The following is a 22,770-nucleotide window of genomic DNA, read 5'->3' on the forward strand; positions in this document are numbered from 1 at the left end:
TGCACAACACTCGTGCCATCTCTCGTACTATCTCTCCACACCGACTGCTGCCGGCGCTTAGCTACGTGGAGAAGCGAGAGAACAGGAGACACTAGAGCCTTGCAGGGAAAATGCCTTCAGGGGATGCGCGAGAGTCAAGCGTCCCCACAACTTTTGTTTCTCAGAAACATCATTGCCTGACATGGCAGCACCAAGCCTGCCCGCTTCGGGCCATAGAGGCAGCCATTCCTGACCCATTTTCCCTCTTCTCGTGAAGTGAATGGCATTAGAGACTTTCACTTTCTTCATGTCACCTCGGCAGCAAAGTTCAGGCATTATCGTGGTGGTTTTCTTGCATTTGGTTTTGAATCGAGGCAATGAAGGCCCAGCTTATTATAAAACTGCAGACAGTTCACCATGTCACTGACTTGGATTCGTATTACTTCAGGCACCCTATTCTCTTCTTTGTTCATGCTAGCTTACACCTTGAAACACTCATTGATGTACATGAATGCTAGAATGCATCTAAATACTTAATTTTATTAGAGGAAAAGGCACAAACCCTGGCTTCTGCAGTCACTTAGCTGTTCAGAAATGAAATAGTGCTACATTTTTTGGTCTACTTTGTTTACATGGTCCAGTGCCTTTAGTAGCCTGCGAAATATATGCAAACACTGTGGAAGTATTTTCATTCTCTGTGTTGGTGAATACTTATTAGTTGCGTGTTTGTGTTTCTGGCCCACGTGTGCACATGTGATTGAGTGAAACAAAAGTGAAATTTCAGAATGTGGTAGCATGTCGTTTAGCGACAGTAGCCATGCACCTAATTCACAATGATCCGAAATGCACTGATAGCTGTGGTAAAATATTGGTGATGGCAGCCCCACAGCCACTTGAGAAGAGGTAGCACAGTTACAGCAGCAGCAGTACAAGGGAGGACACTACAAATATCAACAAATTCCTACATCAGAATGTCTCTGAAGGAGGTGTTCTTCTCTTTTTTGAGATGAAAAGTGGCCATTTGCACACACACTGCCAAGTGGTATTATATGCTTGAATCAATACACTGCCATTTCTTAAACATTGTGCAATGCTGCTAAGCCTTTCTTTTTCTTGCTGTCCAGTTTGATGTACAAGGCAAGTACCCACTTATCTGGAATGGCCACCAAGATTGGCAGTGCAGCTTGGCTGGTTGCCGCAGCTCACTGACATTGCTGCATACACACAAGGGCTTCTTTCAAGGTGCTCTTCCTTTATTGTGCTGAGTAATTTTGTGTTTGTTTGAGGTGGGGCTGAATGTCCTCCTGTTGTTCACTGCATATGTATTGCTTACTTAGATGTTAATCCCCCACCACGGCATGCCTCATAATCATGCCGTGGTTTCGGCACATAAAACCCCAGAATTTAAATAATTTATGCAACTGTATCATCAAGCAAATATCATCAACATGCAAATGTATCATCAGTAGCGAATTTGATATGCCCAGTTTAATGCCTCCTCTCCAACAGCTAAGTTTTCACTGTGCCTATATATTACTGTGACTGTGTATTGTCTGTTTGGAAATGCTATGCCATTATAGCTGCACCTTGCACAAGACTTCCTGGGAGCTGGCACATGGAATAGTCTTAATAGTGTTGACTTGCTGCACAACAAGAATAAAGCAAGGGTCGAGACATCGGTGTACTATCTCTGAGCTCACATAGAAGCTTTAGGGAGAATTTCATTGTTAGAGACCACACATACCTGTCAACTGAGCTTCTTTTAGACGATTTTTTTTGCCTTGTTTTAAAAGTGTCTTTGACTCTCCATTGCAGCCTTGGTGGAAGATTGGGCAAGTAAGGCCAGGCCTGATATTCTTCGCTTTGTCCCCTACACCTGGCACCTCAACATTGTGTTGACTGAATTTGAGCTCATTACACTGGCCAACGAGTACAACTGGGTTGATTGTGCTCATCATGAAAATGGTAAGGGCTCACTGCTGGCTGATGTTTGCATAGTGTTTGTTAGCATGGACTCCTATTCTAACCCTTTAGTGTAGGAATGTGCGAATACAGAATAGTAGATTTCGAGTATTGAACATCAGAAAATTTATCACAAAATTTAGTGGTTGCAAATCCCGGGCGCATGAGGGCGCAAATGCCACCCACGTACCTGGACAGAACCAAGGTAATGTTTACCGTGACTTGGAGATAGTCAGATAATTTTTTTGCATTCTGCCTAATTACATAATTAGTCCTAATTAATTAATCAACTTCTCAATTATTATAGTTAGATGAAAAGTGTCAATGAAAAGATTGTAGAGCACCATGAGAAACTCCTGATACAGCTTTCTGTTGCTCAATACGTGCTACATAAAAGTGTTTTCCGAGTGTGAAAGATGCTCGCGAACGCACACAAACTGCCTCTACTGGCCAGTAGCGTTGCAGTTTTGCGTCTATTCGTGGGCATCTTTCACGCTCGGAAAAACACTTTTATGTAGCAGGTATTGAGCAACAGAAAGCTGTATCAGGAGTTTCTCATGTTGCTTTACAATCTTCTCATTGACACTTTTCATCTAAAATTGAATAATTAATTAGGACTAATAATCTAATTAGGTGGAATGCAAAAAATAGTCTGAGTATCTCCAAGCGACGGCAAACAACATTACCTTGGTTCTGTCTAGGTCCGTGGCATTTTCATATTTTTAAAGTTTGGCTAAAGTTAAGTGAAGCACCCTGTATATGAGTTTCCTTTGTAGCTTCATGCGACAATACGGGTGGATGTCAATATTTCCCTTCCGTGTGCCTACCTATACCTTCGGGCTTCTGCAGAACTAATTTGCCATATTCAGTTCTAATATATGAAGGCCTGGAAAATATCTTTTATTAATAAAATATCTGTTGAATAAAACCAAGTGCCTTTTTCCCTCTGAAATTAAAGAATTAGTAGCGTTATGTTGTGCTGAACACCAATGAGGTTCTCAATTTAATAGCGCACCTGTGTTTAATTGCAATCTTTTATTGCATAGAAAGTTTGGTTTCTAGTTTACTTCCTAAACACAAAAAGGATTTCCATCTATATGTGTTCTCGTAGCACCTACCTGCGCTACTGGCGAAAGTGCACATCACGTGATTTGATGACCGCTTGGATCTATGGAGCCACGTAGGTGCTGTGTAGGTTGACTGGTCGCCGCCGATGTAAAGAACAGGTGCTTTTTTAGGTTCAGCTTGATTTGCCACCTCTCAGATTTTGAAATCGGGAGGGTCATGGCAAGTTCGCGCAACACCCCCTCCCCTCTTAACCCTCCTTATCCGCACAAACATACGCAGCCAGGTGGTCAGAGCACTAGTCACATGACACTTCTGCGCCTGCCATGTTAATCCAAAGCTATTCTTGTGACCAGTTGCTCAAAGCTACAAAAACAGACTGATTTGCATCTTTGAATGCGTTGGGAACGAGAGGCCGCCGTACAATGTGTCGAAAAGATGTCAGCCGCGAACAACTTTAGCTCCATCGGCTCGATTCATTGTGTTTTCATGCCTTATTAATTGCTGCCGCACATAGGCGACTCTGGCGGGGGTTGAATAAACTGAACGGCATGGTTTTATGTTCCAACTAAACAAGATTTTCTTCCATAGCAATTTACGGTTTCTCACCGGTACCTTCCAGTATGTTCAGATTAAGTGGGCCTTGAAACACTTTTCTAAATAATCATAGAATGACCTTTGTATAAAAGGACGTTGCCTCACAAATTTGCTGCTCCAAACATCTTTAGAATCTTTCAGGTATTGATGTAGTTATCACACTGATGAGCGTCTTTCTCTCTTCCTTCATCTGTACGAAGGCGCTGGATTCTGCACAGCGGAGAAGGCAAGGGGCAAAGTCTCGCCCAAAAGTTCAGGGTCTCGGCAGCGAGAGGGCTCGTCGCAGCACCCTGTGGCGGCCGCAGTAGACCATGCTACGCAGCACGCCGCTGCTGTCGGAGGACATGCACAACTGACCATTTTTGTTAACTTTTTGTGATGCTTCTGCTCGTATTTCAAACGTCAAATTTAGCATGGAGGCTCCTCAATATGTAACTTAACTTAGACTAAGCTTTATACATGGTCCAAAATTTCGTTGTAGTTGGCCTTTAATAAGTGAGGCTTCTCATATTGAGAGAGCTACGGGCGATTACAAGTTACTCTCCTCCCTAGCCATGCTTTTTCTCCTCAACTCGTTCGCCGAGTGATCAGGGCTAAGGTTCACCTTCACTGGCTCTGCGTTATGACATGATGTCGTGTTGTGTACTGCCGGTTGTCTTGGAGCCAGTGTGTGAAGCCTCTCCAACCTTTCCGCTAGTTGTGTGGCCGTCGATCCTCAGCGAGAGCTATCCAAGGAGCATGCGTTCCGAGCGTTCAGTCGTCTCCGGTATTCCAGTAACCACAGGCACGCTGGCCGTTTTGACAGCTGGGTGGAGGTGGAAACTTGTCCACTTATAAGTGGACTGCACTGCATACTACAGTGCAGTCCACTTATAACGATATTAAATATGAAAAATCTAATCGCTATAAACGATCGTCGCTATATCTGGACTGCTGTTAAAAAAAAAAAAAACAGCTGCCAAATATACTTTTGTAGTCCTGAAACCAAATTTTACACTTGCATTAAGATATTAAGATATCGACGTTGTAGAAAGTAGTTTGTGAAGAATGAAACGTTTATTTATAATTCTAAATAGCGCCTCAATCGTTCGGCGTGCTGGCATAGAAATATGCACTTGCTTTCGCAGAAGTTTCGGATTCACAACGCCGTGTGCATCGCGTCCAGCTGCTGCGCAAACACTGGCAGCTATAATTTAGTGTGCATTAAATCAATGAGCGCTCGATCGACGACATTGCACTTTGGTTGAACATCAGGGTCAGTGTCAAAGACGGGACATTGTCAATATCGTCATCATTGCCGCTGCTGGCGTTGCCTCCGTCGCACAATGTCGCCGTCTGTCGCGACAACGATCACCCCGTTGGAGATCTCTTTGCAGGACGAGGCAGCACTATCTGCACTCAGAAACTCCTCCATCGAAGCACCACCTATTTCATCATCGGTAGCGACGTGCTCCCAGAGTTCGGTAATGTCAGCGGCTTCCACCGTGTTGGTTTCGCCCAGGGGGGTTTCGGCATGGCCACTGCTTCTAGCCTTCATGATCGTGGCGCCTGGTTTTCATAATCGTCGATATCACCGACTGCGCGAGCTCATACTTCTTCGAGTCTCGCAAAATTTGCAGTTTCGTCTCACGAGACGCAGCTCTGCACTTTGTCTGCGCATATTTCCGCGCTCGCTGAGAGAGAGACAGCTTATGTTTTTTTCTTTTTTATTCCTCGCTCACCTCCTCTTCTATGGACGCTCGCACTACCGCCAGCGACGTGAAGCAGCTGGCGCCATCTTGAGCACGCTGTGCCAACTTCCGATGCTCTCCGTGGCTTTCGCAATCGGCGCGCGAGCGGGATACGCCGCGCGGTAATGGCGGCAGATACGAACTCGCGTAGGCAAACTTTTCGCCCCGTATTCGTTAACGATCACTCAGGAACGCAAATTTCACGATTATTCTGCATGAAAAATGCCGCCCAGAAGCAAAATTTCGTTCGTTATATCCAATATGCGGTGAATAACTGATCGTTATATGTTTTTCTTTCTCTTAGCCCTAATGCATAAGTTGATACTGTTAAGTCGACTCATCGTTATAACCAATATATCGTTATATGTGGTATCGTTATAAGTGGACTGCACTGTACTACCGCTGTGATGAAGGAGCTTTAGCATAGACATACATGAGCGGCCTGATTGGCCTGCACGGTCCAGCCATCTTGTAGTGCAGAGCTTAATCAGCCAAACACAGAGCTAATATTGCTGTAACCAAGGGTAAACCCGTTTAAACATTTAAAAAGACAACATGTTCACGATTAAGCTCCTGCCGAAAGTTGACACCAGCAGCAAAGTCGACTACACTTGGTTACTGCTATATTAGCTCTGTGTTTGGTTGAGCTTTGTGCTTACAGGTGGCTGCACCATGCAGGCCATTCATGTTTGCGTCTCCGCTCATCCTGTAAAACGTGCAGTCCGCTTTCGCTTGTGTTCGCACGAATACTGGACACGCTAAACTCTATTGTGGTAGTTAGCCTTCGGCGTGAAGTGATGGCCGAAAACGCGTTGATAGTGGTGCCGATCGGATACTGACAGCCCGATGCGCTGCTGCCACTCCGCTTGCATGTTGCCTTGCAGAGGGCTATGATGTTGCAGCTTGACATGTCACCGATCGCTAGATTTACAGCCCAGGCGTAAGAAGGGCGATCCATGGTGCCCGTAAAAAGAAAGCTCGAGACCAACAGTGATCGCACAGCTTGCGTCAACATGGGGCGCGATCGGAGATCTTTGCTCGTTTCGCGTTCTGTTCAGTTGCTGCGATGTCACAAAGTGGCAGTATGCAAAATTTTTGCAGAATTGGAGGGAGAGAGCAACCGATCGGCAAGAGGTAAACCGTTCCGTAGCTGCAGCCGCCGTTTGGATCCAATCCAATTCATTAAACTTGCCATGCGAAGCCGTTCTCGCATCGAACGGAGGATCACTCGAACTTCACATGTCTCGTCGCGTTCTCCTCCTAGCAGACGACGTGCTCGTAATCAAAATGATTGACAGGATCGTGTCGTCATTTAGACGTCACCAAAATGACGAACTCCCCGGGTGTTTGTCGTCCAGGGAATTCGCCGCTTGCCAATTGGCTGCTCTCTCCCTCTTGTTTTCACAAATTTTGCATACTGCCACTTTGTGATGTTGCAGCAACTGAACAGAATGCGAAACGAATAAAGATCTCTGATCGCGCCCATGGAGAGCATTGTAATACAAGCAGATGACACTTGGTGTGTGCCGGAAGTTGCCCAGTGTAGTGATAAATTGTTGTTGTGTATTCTTTCTGTTACTTATTTTTTTATAGAATCAAATTAACCAACATGCCAACCATTACAAACAACCTTTGTTCACCATAACTTTGGAAAAATGATCGATGTCGTGCCCCGGGTAGCCATGCAATCAGATAGGTCGCCCTACTGACATCAGATGGACAAAATGTGTCAATAGGCTTTAGCCTATTGCGCAGATCGCTTAGATGCGTCAAGATCAGACAGACCAAACCTAACGACTCAGTACGTGTGCGCAAAATCGTCAAAATCGTTTCAGCGAGAAGACTGAAAGCGATGTTGAATTAATGAGTCGTCTGTAGTCCCAAACTACAATGGTGGCAGCAACTACAGAGCGAAACAAAATATAAATTTTAATGGATGCCAAGAAGTGGCAGCAAAATATAAATTTTTCTTCGACTTACGGAAGGTTCTAGCACCTCCAGAGTAATGTTCTGTAGATGCTGCTTTTCTTGGTTTTCACTTGTGTTAATCAACAGTTCATTGTGTTGGCTTACGCAAAGCAGTGATAGGTATATAGCTTGTAGTTTTTTTAGGCTAGCTCTGATTACTCTGCTTGTCGTTGTCATTGATGTTTAAAATTTATTTCAACAGCCCGAGTGGCCTTCTGTGGCGAGGTCTTCGACTTGTCATTTGACCTTCCCTTTGTGGATTTCCTGCCCCCTCAGCTTGGACTCAAGTTTTGGATTCAGGCAAGCTTTTCATTATTTCACCCGTGCTTTCGACTATTTTATTTCTTTACTACAGTAGAATCTTGATGATACGAATTCCTCGGGACGGTGCAAAAAATTTTTATCACTCGAAATTCCTATCTTCGAACAACGTATGAAATCGAGATATTAATTAAAATAAATAAACGGTATAATGAAAAGGCCAATTGGCTCGAAATTTAAGATTTTTAATGAACCTTTTTTTCTGAATTCCTAAGATGCTGCTTTATTTCACGGCGAAATATTTGGAAGAAATACGCAGCAGAGTTATAGACTATGGCCCTTTTTTAGTGTGTGAGGGTACTGGGCCGACACCAGGCGGCGTAGAGTCGCAGGCACGAGACGGTAAGCAACCGTGTGTGGCGAGGAGGGCGAAGATGGAAGGCGTTTGTGCGCGATCGGCATGCTGGGAGCGCGCGACAACGAACTGAGTGAGTGAAGTAATTGGCGGAGCGAGCCGCGTGTGGTGCGACTGGATCGAACACAGACTGCGTGTGTGGGCGTGCGTCGAGGATTTCCCGAAATATAGAACATACCGTATTCACTCGATGGCATCGACCTCTGGGACCACAATGGAAAGAGAGAAACTCGCGGCTGATATAGCTAAAATTCTGTGCACCACGCCGCTTAACGACATAGTTAGGCCTGACGAGACAACCGGCATGGCTATTCCCGAAGAGAAACCCGGCGCAGAGCTAGTGCTCAACATCAAAGGTGCGCCCGTCCCACTGCCGAAATTCAGTGGCTACCAGGACCGACACTCGTCGCAAGAGTTTATGGAGAAGTACTCAGAGTACTGCGATATTGCGGGGATCCCCCCTGACCGCCGTTTGCAGTTGCTTCCAGCAGCGTGGAAGGGTCAGCCAAACAATGGGCTTCTTCGATTTTCGGAGTTCTGGCAGCCCAATGGCAGCCAGCTAGTTCCGGTTGTGATAGTAAGTCACGTGAGCTGGGATCCCAAGACAGCCCGGAGCTGCCCGAAGTTTGCAAAATCGAATTCCGCGACAGCGCTGGCCGCAGGATAAATGTAAACAAGCTACCAACATGGCAGCGACCGGCGTGGGCGGCGTGCGCCCGGCATAGTCGGCCCATTTCTGCGTTGCCACCGTGAAAATATACAGCTGTATTCGGGAAAACACTTTTGCGAGAGTTCGCGCGACTGGGCATCTCACTTTGCACAGCGTAACAAACGGCCTGCAACGAGTCTGATGCCAAGACGCAAAATCGCACGTAAATGATCGCGCAAAAGTGATCGCTCGAGGATGCCTCGAGGAGGTCGGCGACCGGTGACATTTGAAGTAATTTGACAAGACACGAAAAAGCGGGTAGGTCATTATGCGTAAAATTTTGTGCCGATCGACATGCTTGAATTCGATTTCAGAAAGTTTGTTTCGGTTGATAGTGCTCCTTTCAATTCTGCTCCTGTGCCTTGAAGGAGCTGGGGGCTGCGGCTTGCGCATGAAAATGCACGCCACCTGTGACCATCGAAAAGCTTTATCATGAGAGCAATAATTAACCTAATATACGTGTGGCCACTACTCATCTCAGTGCATTCCTTTAACATCAACAGCTATTTCGAGCTGCCACGCAAGCATACGATGGATAGACGGAGCGAACGTGGGCTAGCTGCGACGCCTTCGCTATATAACTGCAGAAAAAATATATCGCCGCATATACGCGAGCGATGTGCAAAGGGATACCACTAGAGAAAGATGAACCGAAAAGGCACCGCGATGTGCGTCTACAACTTCGCGAACAACATGCGTGGAACACGATGAAAATACCATGCAAGCATAATCAACAGCGCCCACGGTGACAGCACCGCGCGTGCTGTTTTCGGCGGGGAAGAAGAATTCACGGCATACACACACACACAAACGAAAGCTTCAAATGGTTCGCCGCCGCTCGTATGGCACCGCCTCGCAAGGCGGAATGGTGCGTTAGAACCCTAGTAAGATAACGCTAGAAGCAACGCAATCAGCGATCCACGCACCACGCCGACGAGTACACGAGACCAAGTCCGAAACCACAACAACAGGGGTGGCGCGCGCTAGCGTTCGACGCAAGCCAGGAGCGAGAATAAAGTCCTCAAGCGCCCGCGCTGCCATACGCGCTGCAATCCGTCGAGTCCCCACAAAGATGGCGGCGAGCGCTCATCGCCTCTTTTTGTCGTCTGCTAGCCAGAGAACTTCCAGAGAGCAGCCAGAACAAAATCGTCCTGGCAGCCGAAAAGATGGAACCCGTGCGAAGACAAATGCATCCAACATTCCAAGACCTAACAACCAGCATGAGCTTCGCAAACTTCGACGAAGGCGGCCGGCCCTATCATGGAATGGCATCGCCTGTGCTAAGCACCACCGCCACCACCGCGTATTGCACAAGCAGCAGCTGATTTGGCTTTTGTCAATTCATCTCCGCACACCATTGCAACACCCAACCAAACCCTCCTGGCGCAGCAACGGCAGTTTCGGCTTCTGAGTGTCTGCAGTCAACGACGCTTCGCGCTGGAGCCACGAAGTGGAACTTCTCACCTGTGCCGTTTGCTCGCACTCCGAACACATGGGGCAACTACACTTTGGCACCGCAACAACTCGGGAGAGCGCCTCAGAACTTCGGGTTTCAAGCGACGCAGGGTATCTCACGATTCGAGCCGCCAAAGCAAAGTATCACTTGTCGGCGGTGTGGCGGTTTTGGCCTCATTGCACGTCAATGTGCTACTGCTAGACCATGCAGCCAACCCCGTTGTTTTCACTGCAATTCACCGGGACACCTATAAGCAGATTGCCTGGGAAATGGACGAGCGTAGCTGCTTTTCCAGCCGACTGCTACGCGAGGTCCCTACAAGTGCTCGGAACAGCCGGAAATAAAGAACCACAGCTGGAACTGTTGGTTGGTAACAGTGTATTTTATGCACTCACGGACACTGGGGCAAGCATGAGCTTAATATGTAGCCGTGCCATCGCAGCGGCGAAGTGCGCGGGAGCCACCTTCAGGGAACAAGCACGAACCCTGAGGCTTGCTCAGGGCTGGTCACGAACTGCACAATCGGTTTGATGTCGTATTCGCTGCAAGGTGGGTCCAGGAAGCAGCGTTTTCTTCTTTTGTGAGAGCTGTGTCACAATGTTGTCCTTGGGCGGGATTTTCTTGAAGTGGCAGGTATTTCTCTCCACATGGGCCTTGGTGTATGGTGACCGCACTCTGACCCATTTGGGCTCGTCAAATTTAAAAAGGCACCGAAGCGACCATGTGCATCGGATGCTGGACACCGACCCCTGTCAGTATGTTAGACAGCGTTGCAATGCGATAAGCAAGGTCAAGAGCCTGATGAAAATGTGGCCAGGTCCCTACAGGCACTTTTTGCAGATGTGCAGGATGTATGCCACAATACCACTGAGAGTGGTGAGTGTAGTCTATAGAACCTTCGGGATGAGCAGAAGCAGAAACCTAATAACATGCTTGCAGACCATAACCATATTTTTACCACTCTTCCAGGTTGCACGTCCCTGGGGGTTTACAACATAGACACAGGCAGCGACCCACCGGTTAGATGCAAGCTGTGCCCAGTTAACAGCCAAAAGAGAGAAATTCTTGATGGGTGTAACCGAAGGCCCTTGTATCATGTGTAGCCTCAGTGGGCTAGCTTCTTTACAGCCAGTGCATGAAAAGAAGCTGGCCCCAGCCTAGCTTATTGCAAATGTTGTTGATCTAGTATTTAAACATGTGGGTTCTTGGTGTCTCACAGGAGACCAACTAATGCGGGTTCGAGCTTAGTGAGCCACAGGGCTGGGGCAGTCGTCGCCTCCAGCACCGCTGCGCGCGAGCTCAGGCCGCAAGGGGCTACCGAGCGACGCACGCATAAACACAATAATGCCCAGAGTTAACGAAAACCGTTTATTGAATCCGTCAGCACCAGCACTGCACAAACGCCCGCGCAGCGAGGAACCAAAGGGGTCCCCGCACCAAGGGCGAAAATACAATAACAAGCGCCTATAGCACGTCACGACGAGAGCACAGGCTCAAGCTGGGACACGCCGCTAGGAAAAGTTCCGGCGGCTATGCCACTTTTTCTGGCGATAACCAATGAATCAACTCGCGATCTTAGGCAATCTCCTTTGGCTTTCGGCAAGTGCGGCTTGGCGTGGTATGACCTCGCGCGTGCACTAGGCACTGCTCCTCGGCTTAACGTCAGGAAAAGGATCAGCACAAAGTACGCGCTCCCTGCACGGGCAAAGGCACCGTGCGCGAGCTCCAGTCCTAGTCACAAAGGTGTCGGCGGACGAGAGGAAAGCGTGTACGTACCTTGAGCTGGTCCTGAAGATAAGAGGCCCACGCTCAGTAATTCGCAACCGAAGGCGGCCGCGCGTGACATCAGCGCCCCGGCCTCACTGCAAACCACTGCGAGTGGAGCGCCACCGCTGAAACCGGTTGGGAGCGGGCGGGGAAAGGCGGGGGACGGCAAACAGGGGAAGCTCGCACAATGGCGCCAGCACATCCCTCAATCGCACAAACAGTGTGCATTTTTTCCCCTTTTTTTTTCTTGGGTACGCATGCTGAGGGTAATTATATATTGTAAACATTTGAAAGTGTGTTGAATTTTTGCGCGTACAGTTTCTATAGCTTAATTCATTACGTATATATATTTTTTCTTGCACATAGACGTTGAACATTTTTGTTTTTCTTGGTCTTTTCTTTTTCCTGTATTTTTTTTATTTGGCAAGAAGGGGGTTGGTGATTTGCACTGTTGTCAATGGTGGGGGGGGAGGGGGGGATAATGGTCCCTTTGACTCGTTGGTGCGGGGGGGTGGGGTGCGTAGGACGCTTCGCGCCTTTTATGCCGCGGCGCGTTGTGAATGGCGATGAGCATTGCGGTGTTTGGGAGTGTGGCGCAGCCATGGAGAAAAACCGAGAGGAAAGTGTGTGCATGCGTGTGTGTGTGCATGTGCATGGGTGGCGCTTGTTGCTCATTGAAGCAACCAGAAGACGCACCAACTGCTGCATTGAATTGCCGTGGACACTGAAGGTTGTCGGGGTCACTGACTCTCTGACGTCAGGCCAAGAGAACCGGCTCCGCCGTCACCGTGCAAACGCCTTGCAAACGCCTTGCAGCCACGGTTGTGGTTGCCTCTTTCATCTTGGCTACGGCGGTGTGGCCAGCTGACCTGGCAGTGTCCTGCCCCGTCCAGCTGGAATTCGGGACCGCCACCACCACGAAGGCAAGAACTCCGATGTACCTGCAACGGCGATCCCGTTCCCGTAACCAAGCCTTCCTTGAAACTCCTGCGTCTTCCACCACTGCCATAGCCATGTAACTTTATGCGCCATTTCCCCTTCGCACCTTGGACCCTGTCCCGCGCCAGCAGCTGACTGTTTTGTTAATATTTCTGTGAGACACTGCTGTGAGACTTTTAAGACCCCACAGTTTACAGTCGAACATTGTTTATAACAAACTCGATAGTATCACGAATAGCGGTCATTATATCAGTAGTTCATTATGCAGGGTGTTTCATTTTAGCTGCACCAAATTTTTATAAATTGCCTGTGGCCGATAGCACAATTATAATCCTTGATCTAAACAACTCCATAAGGCGGCCATTACTTGCATAAGAAATCAAAATGCCTAATTGAATAAATAACATAATTACACTAATTAACTATAAAATAATTGTTTTACAGAACGTCTTTCAATCTAAGAATTATAGCCGCTGAGTTCGCAAGGCGTATCCACTTGGAATGAATTCTCAGAACTGGTGGAGATGGGTTTGCACAGACGACCACGTCACTGCTTTTGCAGCCGACGCGTCTCCAGATCCTCCAGATTACCCGCAGGATGCCATGAACCTCGATGCCACATTACGTCCCATGGCAGCTGCGGACCTCACACCTAACCAAGCAGCTGCCCTATATCGCCTTTTGCTTTCCTACCGCGACATATTTGACACTGACAATCAACGACCGAGTCAGAGGTCCCTTGTTAAGCATTGGATAAACACTGGTGATGCTGTTCCCATTCACCGTCGACTGTATCTCGTGTCCACGGCAGAGCGGCAAGTTATTTAGCAGGAAGTGAACAAGATGCCCGCCAAAGGCATTGTTGAGCCCTCGTCAAGCCCTTGTGCGTCGCCGGTCGTGCTCGTGAAAAAGAAAGATGGCACGTGGTGTTTCTGCATTGAATTCGGCCACCTAAACCGAATCACTGAAGAGGACGTTTACCCTTTACCACGAATCGACGACGCTCTTGATTGTACGGATGAAAAGTATTTTGCACCTCACGGTGCCAAATACTTTTCATCCATAGACCTTTGATCTCGTTATTGGTAGATTTCCGTAGATGAGCAAGACCAAGAAAAGACCGCTTTCATCACTCCAGATGGCCTCTACCAATTCAAGGTTATGCCTTCCGGTCTATACCACGTTTGAACGGATGATGGACTCTCTGCTTCAAGGTTTCAAATGGTCAACTTGCCTTTGTTACCTCGACAACGTCCTTGTGCTTTCTCCTACATTTGAGACGCACCTTGAGCGCGTCGCAGTTATCCTTGACGTCTTCCACAAGGCTGGGCTCCAATTAAACCCATCGAAGTGCCACTTTGGGTGCCGACAGATTACAGTGCTAGGCCATCTCGTCGATGCTTCCAGTGTACAACCAGACCCGGAGAAGGTTCGAGCACTAACGGCTTTTCCTGTACCTCAGTCTGTCAAAGACGTCCGCAGTATTGTCGGACTGTGTTCTTATTTCAGACGGTTCGTGCAAGATTTCGCAGCAATTGCTCGCCTGCTCACTGAGTTTCTGAAGGAAGACATGCGTTTTACGTGAGGCCCCCCGAAGGCTGTGGGGATTGAGGGTTGCGCCGGCGCCATAGCGCGGGGCTTCACCTTTTCTGTCGTCCTGGCTTTTCCCCGTCCCGCGTAACCCGTTCCCGCGGTGGCGCTGCGCACGCGGCAGTTGCACTGAGGGCGGGGCGCTGACGTCACGAGGCGGCCGCGTTTCGGCTGCTAGCGGCGGAGCGTGGCTTTCTCTTCTCTCCGGGACCAGCGCACGGTACGTACATGCTTTCCTCTCGTCCGCCGACACCTTTGTGACTAGGACTGGAGGTTGCGCACGGTGCCTTTGCCCGTGCGGGGAGCGCGTACTTTGTGCTGATCCTTTTCCCGACGCTAAGCCGACGAGCGGTGCCATTAGTGCTCGCGCGAGGTCGTACCCCGCCGAGCCACACTTGCTGAAGCCTAAGCCGAATGATATTGCCCGAGCTCTCGCGAGTTGACCCATTGGTTATCGCCAGAGCAAGTAGCATAGCTGCCGGGACTTTTTCTAGCAGTGTGTCCCAGCTTGAACCTGTGCTTGCGCTGCGACGTGCTATTATTGTATCTTCGCCCTGGTGCGGGACCGCTTTGGCTCCCCGCCGCGCGGGCGTTTGTGCAGTGCTGGTGCCGACGGTTTCAGTAAACGGTTTCCGTCAACTCAGGGCTTTACTGTGTTTTTGTGTGTGCGTCGCTTGGTAGCCCCTTGCGGCCTCTGAGCTCGCGCGCGAGTGGTGCTGGAGGCGATGGCTGACGCGGCCCTGTGGCTCGCTAAGCTCGAACCCGCGGTGGTTGGTCTCCTGTGAGACACCAAGAACCCCACACTGGCGCCCAACCCGGATTCAAAGGCTTATTAAGCCTTTGTCTGTACTTAGCCGAGTCAATACGCCTTAGCGAATTGGACTCGCCGCGCTATGTCTGCTAGGCGAAGTGACCTTTGTCCTTTGTTAGTGCTAGCAGACGCCGCGTTGCTCAAGAACGGGGCCAGGGCCCCCCTTGAGCAGCGCACTCCTGCACCCTCGCTTGTAACGACCCCCTGTGGGGACGGCAACTCGAGGCGCTACGTACCAGCTTCCTTTGGAGCAGTAGCGTTGTTTGAAAACGGGGCCAGAGCCCTCTTCGAACAGTGCACATGGGCATATTCGTCTGCCACGTCTCCCTTTGGAATGCAAAGCAGTGCAATGTCGCAGCGCTCCCGATCATTGACTCCTTCGGGAGTAAACGGAGCGCAGCGCGGAAACGGGGCCTTAGCCCTCTCCGACTTTTCCCCGTTGGCTGCTTCTCAATTGAACAGCCAAAACCAGTGGAATGCCGCGGCCCCCTGTGGGGATTACATCACAGCGACCACGAATTTCGCTCATACGTCTCCCTTTGGAGTACACTCGGTGGCGCCCAGTGGCACACCGATCGAGCACACACCTGTTTTGTCAACGCTGGCTGCAAGCGGCCTAAGCAATTCACGTATAGCTGCCTCAAGTGGCAGCTGTGAACGACAGCAGGTGGACCCCGCTAGCAGCCTGTTTTGCTCTGGGGACGGCGGTGCGCCGGCCGGTATCCCTGTGGAAACCGCGCCACTGATCGAGCTGGACGTCAGTTCATCCTTGCTCGATCGCGCCGCTAACGCACCAACGGCTCCCTTTGGAGCAGGCGCACAGACGCTGTTCCATAACGTCGCCGAAATGATCCAGGCGCTCTCTGGGGCAGTTAAAACGCTGTCGGCTGTTCAGAAATGCGCTTACCCCGCTGTACGGTTGGCAGTCCCGACCTACAGCGGATACGGTGACCTGCTCAGTGCCAGGGACTACTGTTACTCCCTCGCATGCTACCAGAGAGCTCTGGGTTTGAATGATCAGGATGTGCTCGGACGCGTCGTCCCTGTTGCACCTACTGACACGGCGGCTAGGTGGTGCAGGCTTTCCGGACACCGTGCAACAACCTTCGAGGAGTTCCGTGCGGCATTCCTGCGTGAATTCCTACCCGCTGACTACGAGAGTAGGATGCGGCGAAAGCTTGGGCTACGTTCACAGGCTCCTGATGAGTCGCTTCAGGAGTACGTATGGGCGATGGAAGACCTTTTGTTAGTCGCCGAGCCCAATGCCTCGAACGAGGAACGCGTCGAATGGGTGATCAGGCAGGCACATTTGACCTTTTCGGTGTACCTGCGTGGCGGCTGCTTCCGAAATCTGGAGGAATTAGCCACCGAGGCAAAGCGCATTCAAGGTGACATTATCGCCGCGCGTGCCTATCGCCCACCGCCGCCCGCCAGCAAGGCCCTTGAGCCGAGCTGCGCGTGGAGAGGGCCTGAGCCGTTTCCCCAATGGCAACAACCCGGCCAAGCGGCCTTTGTGGCTGCAAGCGGGTGTGTTTGGGAGCTGAGCGCGTGCGCGCTCGATCCCTACACGCACGGGAGGCGGGCATCCTGTGCTGCGCAGCACAGCACTGACCAAAACGCATGCGCAGGGACGCTTTTCGACCCAGCGCATCGCGCAGGGAGACGCTCGTTATCGGCCCATTGGCCAAGTGGCTAGCCGACCCTAGTGAGACACCAAGAACCCACAAGGCTGACGCGTTTTCATGCCTTATCACAATTCTCACCAATCCACTCTTGGCCAATTTGACCCGTCCGCACCTACAGAGGTCTCGACCGATGCAAGTGGTTATGGGATCGGAGCCGTCTTAGTGCAATGCCAACAAGGACACGACTGTGTTATAGCCTATGTTAGTCGGCTCTTGGCAACCGCAGAGCACAACTATTCGATTACTGAGTGCGAATGTCTTGCTCTCGTCTGAGCAGTTTCAAATTTACGGCCATATTTATATGGTGATACTTTCTTAGTAATCACAGACCATCATGCACTCAGTTGGCTTTCATCGCTCAAGGATCCTACTGGCCGTCTAGGTCGTTAGGCCCTCTGACTACACGATGTGGGGATCGAGGTGCCTTCCCGCGCCTCGTCCCCCAGCTCGCGCGTGGTGCTTAGCTCGATCTCCGGGACCGCCGCCGTAATGGCAACATGGTGGACATGGCTAGCGCGCCGGACCTACTTACCCGCGCAAACCATGCTTCTCCTCCCCGGGATTGGACTTGCCCCGCGAGAACACATCACCGGGACGCTCCCTGATTGGCCTCCTGCGTGGCGGCCCCCGGGCACCCTCTCCACCCGAGCTCTCGTCCGCTGAGCGCTTCCTCACCACGCAGATGCTCACAGGCCCGCAACAACGTGGTTACATGAGACCTTTGTTCTTGCGACTCCTCATTCTCGCGCTACCCGGTTAGCCCTACCGCAGCGGGCGCGCGTACTCAATTGGTCTTGCGGTGAGCCTTGGCCCCTAAGCGCCGTGACTGTCGCACTGTGCTGTTTCTTGGGTGAATAAACCCGTGTTTATTGGCGATCTAACTGCGGAGCCTTCTCTGCGCCATGTCGGAGAGTCAACGAACCCTGCCGTAGCGCCTCTCTGCATTACGGAGTGGAGGAGCGTCGTTCCCTTTCCTGACCGTCGCTCGTAGGGTAAACCTCGTGCAAACCCATCTCCACATAACTGGCGCCCTACATGGTTTTGGCATGGCGTCAGAGCAGGCCCCCTTCACGGCCCTCGTTCCTGCTTTACCCCCGTGCTACGGATATAATGCCCTTCGACGCGGATGACACCGACAGCATGAGGTACGTTTGCCTCGGCGACCCTCTGCTTTCAGCCACCGGGGGCGATCCCTTCTTTGGACAGCCCTTTGGTGATGACCGCTCGGATGTGTACGCTAGTCCTAGCCATGCCAGTTTCGTGTTTCCTCAGCTGTTTGAGACGCGCACAGAGCAGGTGTCTACTAGCCCCTCCGATGTGCTGTTTCCGCTTGCTGGCGCCTATTTGTCCCGAGCGCAGCAGAGTACCCCGTGTGTCGCATAGGAGCCACCCTGCTTAGATGCCGGCACGAATACGCTCGCTGGCCTCACTTTACCCCGAGCGTCGTTCACGGTGCCATGTGCTGCGTCCGAGCCACACCGCTCTGCCGGTGCGTTCGCGGGTCTTTCCCTGCCCCGAGCACAGGCTGGTGTCGCACCGGAGCCTTCTCTGCGCCGTGTCGGAAAGTCGACGAACCCTACCGTTGCGCCTTTGTGCGTTACTGAGTGGAGGAGCGTCGTGCCCTTTCCTGACCGTCGCTCGTAGGGTAAGCCTCGTGCAAACCCATCTCCACAATGAATACATTCCGACTACAAGAATATACCTACACAGTGTGGGTTCTTGGTGTCTCACAGGAGACCAACCACCGTGGGTTCGAGCTTATCGAGCCACAGGGCCGCGTCAGCCGTCGCCTCCAGCACCGCTCGCGCACGAGCTCGAGAGGCCGCAAGGGGCTACCGAGCGACGCACGCAAAAACACAGTAAAGCCCCGAGTTGACGGAAACCGTTTACTGAAACCGTTGGCACCAGCACTGCATAATCACCCGCACGGAGGGCAGCCAAAGGGGTCCCGCACCAGGGCGAAAATACAATAACAGGCGCCTATAGCACGTCGCGGCGAGAGCACAGGCTCAAGCCGGGACACGCAGCTAGGAAAAGTCCCGGCGGCTATGCTACTTGCACTGGCGATAACCAATGGGTCAACTCGCGAGAGCAAGGGCAATATCCTTCGGCTTAGGCTTTCGGCAAGTGCGGCTCGGCGAGGTACGACCTCGCGCGAGCACTAATGGCACCGCTCGTCGGCTTAGCGTCGGGAAAGGATCAGCACAAAGTACGCGCTCCCCGCACGGGCAAAGGCACCGTGCGCGAGCTCCAGTCCTAGTCACAAAGGTGACGGCGGACGAGAGGAAAGCATGAACGTACCGTGCGCTGGTCCAGGAGAGAAGTCCCGAGGCACGCTCCGCCGCTAGCAGCCGAAAAATGCGCGGTCACGTGACGTCAGCGCCCCGCCCTCACCGCTAACCACCGCGTGCGCAGCGCCACCGCGGGAACCGGTTAGGCGGCGCGGGCGAGCGGGGAACGAAAGCGAGGGATGGCAGAGCCCGCACAATGGCACCGGCGCCTCCCTCAATCCCCACAACAGTGACATACAAGTCAGGACGCCAACACCAGGACGCAGACTGCCTCTCTCGCTACCCAGTTGAAGACCCGACCGCTACGTCTGATGCTGATATCGACGCCTGCATTCTCTCTGTTTTGCAACTGTTCCATGCTGCCCTGTGGTTTTAGGCGGGAGAACCTGAATTATGGGTTGCCTAAGCAGCACACAGGCAGTGAGATAACATGACGTAGTGGGGGATTCATATTGACCACCTGGGGTTCTTTAATTTGCACCTAAATCTAAGCACTACAGTGTTTTGCAATCCACCCCTATCGGAACGTGGCAGTCGCCGTGACTGGGCGCCACAGATGGTCTTGAGGCAAGAAATGGATGGGCACGCCGCAAATGCCATCTCTTTTCTAATGAAAAGAACTTAGTCAGTGAAAAGCATCTATAAATGTAAAGCCACGCGCACAGGCTTTTGTTCCTGTTTTTGTATGTGAAACCCATGTTCCCTACCTATACTTTTGCTCATGTGTGAAGCTGTTTTTTGCAAAACAATTAACGAGATGCCCAGGCACCATACCAGTGTTTGCTGACTGCATGTAATTCCTTTTAGTCCTATTTGCCTACAATTAAGCACCTTTCTTTTAGGCTGAAAGCGTTTCCATGTTGGCCTCTCTACCTGAGGGTGATCCTCATCGTGAACTGCTCCTGCTTCTAGACCACAGTGCCTTGGTTACTGACCGAATGGGAGCTCCCAGACCACAGCCGCCTCCAGACAGAAAATGGCACTTTGTAGCCCAGCCCAGGTGACTTTCGCACTTTTGCAATACATGCGATGCCTGCTTCAGTGCACACATCTTGGAAGCACACATCTTGGAAAATATGAGAAGATACAGGCTTTAACTCGATGTGCTTTGCACATCTTCACATGACTAGTTAGTCAACAGCTTGTCAGGATATGGGGGGGATTGCCCGCGGCTCTCTTTCTTGACACACCGAGCCCCGCGGTTGGCGCATGCTTGCCCATCAACCGTGGTCCAGTACAAGCTCTAGGGCACAATAGACGACAACCACGTGTACACTCGGAAAGCATTTATTACGACTGCAACTAACACTTCGAGCAGGCCTGCTAGCTATAGTCGACATGGCTGAGGGTTCCCTCGAAGAGATTAATACACTAGATAAAAAAGGGCATCCACTTACCAACTGGGGGAATACGAGCGGCCGTGGTGATTGCCGCGGCAAGAACGTGGTTGACTAACCACATGCAGGAATACGGGAGCAGCTGCGGAGACTTCCGCCGTCGCCGCTTGCTGGGGACCAGTGAGCCTCGGGCGATGTCAGCGGGATCTCACGTGACCAACCCGGTGGCGTTGATAGCGCTTGCGATTCCCGTGCGCCACCCGCGGAAAGAAAGTTTCCCCTCTCCCAACTCTCCCTAGCGCGCATGCGTCTGACGCGACGTTCGCTGCGCATGTGGCGGTCATGGGACCCGAGGTTTCCCACAAGCTAAAGAAAGCCTTTTTAGTACAAAGGTGCATTACCATGTGAGGTTAAAAAAGCATCGGGTAAATAAGGGACTATACAAAAGAATCGTTCATGAAACCAACCTCTTCTCGCTGCACAAGCCATACATAAATGTCAAGGCTTCAAGGCTAAACAGACTCTGACCTAAAACAGCTAAACAGAACTACTACAGTCTTGCCTTGCAGTAATTTGAAATAAAATAAAAAATGCGAAAGGTAAGTTTTCCTGCAAAGTTAAACATGTTTTTATTTTCTCAGCTTCACTTACCATATATACTCGTGTAAGGGCCACACTTTTTTTATCTAGAATCTTGGCTGGGTGCGGCCCTTACATGAATCAGGCTGACGACAGCTTGCTAAAGGTTCCTACTGTTTCCGCAACTGTAGCAGAGTGTAAGAGAGGCACAAATGACATGGTAATAAATGTTTTTATTATCACTCAATTTCTCTCTCGCCTTCATCGCTCCCGGAAGAGCTCACCTCATCGGCGTGCTATACCACCGATCTGTCTGAAACACTACCAATACAGCCAAGATGGCGTGCCACACAAAGAAATAATGATGTGGCAGCACCGGCCTGAGTGGCGCCAATGGAAAATCGTCTAGCATCATCTAGTAGCAACGAAAGTAACCTTCGCTTTCCAACAAAATGCTTTGAATTTTCCCCAAAAAATTTTGTCCTCCAAAGTTGGGGTGTGGCCCTTACATGAGAGCAGCTCTTGCACAAGTATATACGGTACTCAAAATTTGTCACAGAACTTATTTATAAAGTGTTGGAATATTTAAACCAGACACTACAAATATGACGCTATGCACATGTTCCTTGCTGTGTAATTTATTTATGTTCATTTTTTTCTGTTTCATGTTTTCTGCTCATTCATGGCAGTGATTTGTGGCATTGTCTTGAAATAAAGCTTTGTCGAGCGTTCGTCCTCCTCCTACTTGTGCTCACCTGCTGGAACCTTCAAGTTTGTTGCTGGACTCTCCCTCCAATTAACCGCCCTGTGTCTGCACATTTATCATGCCACCAAGTTCTCTGCCATCCTCGATTGCACTTTCCTTCTTGTAGCATTTGTGGTGTCTGATTATCACTGGCAGCTTTCAAATCAAATTACGAAAAAAAAAAAGAAAAAAATAAGGGAAGCTGAATATTGAATCAACTATCAGAAAATTTACAAATACGCTTTTGTGCTGACAAATTGTGTGTGAGAAAACCAGTTGAGGCATATGCTTGGGAGTTGACTCTTATTACATAATAATAATGTTACCTGCTGTAATGCACATGTTCCGTATGGTCTATTCTTTAAAGGCAACATTAATATGCCAGCATTGATTACAACTCGGTTCTTGTGTGAAGGTATGGAAACTATTTTATCAATGGAATGTCTGCGTAGTGCTTCAGGTCAAGTACTTTATATCTCTCACATTGAAGAAATGTTCAAGTTGTCTGGAATTCTATCTTAATTATTATTATAGGGAGAAGAGAGAGATATATTTGCAGGTTATTTACAATGGTTGCGCGGTTTATAAGATGATGGCCCAAATCTGCGCGATCAGTCTGCTTTGTCATCTTCGGTGCTGTCCTTAGTTTATCTTGCTGCGTCCGGTGACATGACCCCCAGCAGCGGAAGCTTCGCTGTCCTGGAGCTTGCTTATCCTGAGTGATTTGGCTTGAGTTTACTACATCAGAGAGAGGCTTAAGCCATGCTGGCATCACGAGGCACGATTTCATATGAGACATCAGTTAGTTGCTTCAATTTGCAATAGGTGCCAAAGTAGTGTGGAAGCAGCTTTTCCGGAAGACCAATGAGCCGTTATGGGGTGCA

The 22,770-nt window shown here is 50.2% G+C and overlaps 1 protein-coding gene across 2 annotated transcripts in view; it reads left to right on the top strand.

Moving 5' to 3' along the window:
- The window catches only part of LOC125945148 (transmembrane protein KIAA1109 homolog), a 303,684-nt gene that overhangs the window by 93,071 nt on the left and 187,843 nt on the right, over positions 1 to 22,770 (top strand). For both annotated transcript variants that reach the window (XM_049666733.1, XM_049666732.1), the window contains exons 9-12: positions 1,104 to 1,221; positions 1,795 to 1,944; positions 7,504 to 7,601; positions 20,068 to 20,225. In XM_049666733.1, coding sequence (XP_049522690.1) covers positions 1,104 to 1,221; positions 1,795 to 1,944; positions 7,504 to 7,601; positions 20,068 to 20,225 — 524 coding nt within the window. The remainder of the gene's footprint in view (positions 1 to 1,103; positions 1,222 to 1,794; positions 1,945 to 7,503; positions 7,602 to 20,067; positions 20,226 to 22,770) is intronic.

The sequence above is a fragment of the Dermacentor silvarum genome, chromosome 4, assembly GCF_013339745.2.
Source record: "Dermacentor silvarum isolate Dsil-2018 chromosome 4, BIME_Dsil_1.4, whole genome shotgun sequence".
In the NCBI taxonomy this organism is placed as follows: domain Eukaryota; kingdom Metazoa; phylum Arthropoda; class Arachnida; order Ixodida; family Ixodidae; genus Dermacentor; species Dermacentor silvarum.